Source organism: Crocodylus porosus, unplaced genomic scaffold (assembly GCF_001723895.1).
Source record: "Crocodylus porosus isolate Cpor-Errol unplaced genomic scaffold, CroPor_comp1, whole genome shotgun sequence".
Lineage (NCBI taxonomy): Eukaryota > Metazoa > Chordata > Crocodylia > Crocodylidae > Crocodylus > Crocodylus porosus.
The window spans coordinates 84,093,167-84,095,297 of NW_017728918.1; the positions used below are offsets into that span (position 1 = coordinate 84,093,167).

The 2,131-nt window shown below is 59.7% G+C and overlaps 1 protein-coding gene across 1 annotated transcript in view; it reads left to right on the plus strand.

Moving 5' to 3' along the window:
• Nucleotides 1-1,945: 1,945 nt before the first annotated feature.
• LIN28B (lin-28 homolog B) overlaps nucleotides 1,946-2,131 on the plus strand; it is a 139,020-nt gene continuing 138,834 nt past the window's right edge. The window contains exon 1 of the mRNA XM_019537815.1: nucleotides 1,946-2,114. Within this exon, the coding sequence (XP_019393360.1) occupies nucleotides 2,001-2,114 (114 nt within the window). The 5' untranslated portion in view covers nucleotides 1,946-2,000. The remainder of the gene's footprint in view (nucleotides 2,115-2,131) is intronic.

Sequence of the window (2,131 nt, forward strand, 5' to 3'; positions counted from 1 at the left end):
TGTAATCTGGTAACTCCTTCAATAGCAAGCTGAGCCCTGGGATTAGGACCCTATCCACAGGAAGCTAGGAATGCAGCTGAATGGACAAATGTTTGAATGCTTGAAAATGCTATGGTTTGCTGTGCCCCAGTCAGAGATCATCATGCATCGGCACCTTGTGCTAAACATTTATCAGGAATTTAAAACTATGTGTAGTAAATGCTGGAAACCATGATTATTCTTGTAATGTGCGCAGCAATATGGAGTAACAGAATTGTAACCAGACAGCTTTTACAGAGACTCCAGAGAGGATTCCTGAAGATGGATGGGATTACTGGTGACTCAAGAAAAAAAATTAGATTAAATTCTGGATCTAGAATCCTGTAATGTTTTGGGGAAATGGAGCGCCTTGAGAGAGAACTGGTAGCCTGATACTGCATATTTGCATAAAGATTAGAGCCCTGTAAGAAACACACTTTTCAGGTTCAGGAATGCAAGTGGACTAAAAGTTAGTGAATAAAATACTAACACTGATGAAGACAAGACAAATCAAAGCCATGGAATCACGCGACCATGCAGAAATTGCTTAGAACTTGTAAAGCGGTGGTGCTAAACTTACCTTGTGCCCTGGGCCAGATTCTGACCATGGGGGTCCCCAGGGATCCAGCCCAAGCCATGAGGAAGTGGTTGCAGTGGGAGCTCTGGCTCCAATCCAGAGAGCATGGGGGCAACAGCCCGCACTGTGTGGCCTGTACTGGAGCTGCCACTGGCATGTGCCCTATGCCACAGCAGCAGCTCCACAATGGGGCATGAAGCAAGCCAGCAGCTGGAGCAGTAGGGCCTGGGCCAGGGCAGTGATGACAAATGACACAGCCTGAGGGTGTTTGGGGCTCTCTCAGCCCTCATTTTCTCTCTTGCAGCTGATCCCCATGTCTGCTAGGGCTGGAAGGTCCTGGATGCTGCAGCAGGCCATTCCTACCCGCCCATCTGGTGGCTCATCAGTAGCCCAGCAGGTTGGACAGTGTCTTCATGGGCTGGATCTGGACCGTGCGCCATACGCTGGGCATTCCTATCGCAAAGGAACCTTTTGGTTGGACACAGCTCCAGATGGACAGTATGGTCCCAAGACGGTGGGACAGTGCAGCAGTGCAGACTGTGTGCAGGGGGGCAGGCAGGCTCTGTGACAACGCCAGGCATGTTCAGAGGGAGGAACGGGGACCTATTTTGGCTCCCAGGAAGGGGACCTCTGAGGTCCTTAGCAGAAGGAGAATTTCTGACTTGCATTACTGGACCTGGAGAGGGGGGCACCCTGCGACGTACATGCCACAAGTGGCACAGGCAGGCAGCCGGGCCGTGCAGGGAGCAGAAAGCAGAGCAGCAGCATGGGCAGAGGAAGAGGAGGAAGCAGCCTGCCAGAAAGCGTGGCCCTCAGGCCACCAGACACTTGGCACCTGAGGCCCAGCAGCAGATCTGGGCGGGGGGTGGAGCTGGTGTTTGACCTCTCCTGAGGCGACTTGTGGCACGGGAAGGATGAAGGGGGACCCCCGAGTCTGAACCCAGGAGGGGGAACAGAAAGCCGCGGGGCTCGGGGCAGGAAGGGAGCGAGTGGCTCCCTCTGCTGCTCGGCTGCCAGGTCCCCGGGGCGGCCGAGGAGGCGGCGCGGGCAGGGGAGGTGCCATCCCCGCCGGGGCCGCTCCCTGCCCCGCAGCCAGCATGGCGCGGGAGGCCGCCGGCTCCACAGCTGCGCGCATGCACCGCAGGGGCGGGTGCTGGCTTCCCCCAGCGGAGCGCCGCGGCTCCCCCGGGAAAGTTGCGGCTTCCCGCAGGGGGCCGGGCTTGGCTCCTGCTTCCTCCCCTCGCCGCCCGGTGTCGCCGCCCGCGCGGGCTGGGGGCGGGCGATGCCGGTGAGGCGCCCAGGGGACCCGTGTGACCCATGGGGGGCGCCGGGGCGGGGGCACCCCCGGCCGTCCGGCCATGAGGACGAGCCCGGCGCCGGAGCCGGTGGCGGCGGGACCGAGCGCATGGAGCCTCCGCTCCCGCGGCGCGCGCCTCCCTCCACCTGCCCGGGGAGCGGAGGATGCAGCTGCCCGGCCCGGATTTGTGCCCCCCGGGGAGTGGTTTTTAATTGCACCTGGGTAACTATTCCCGGCCG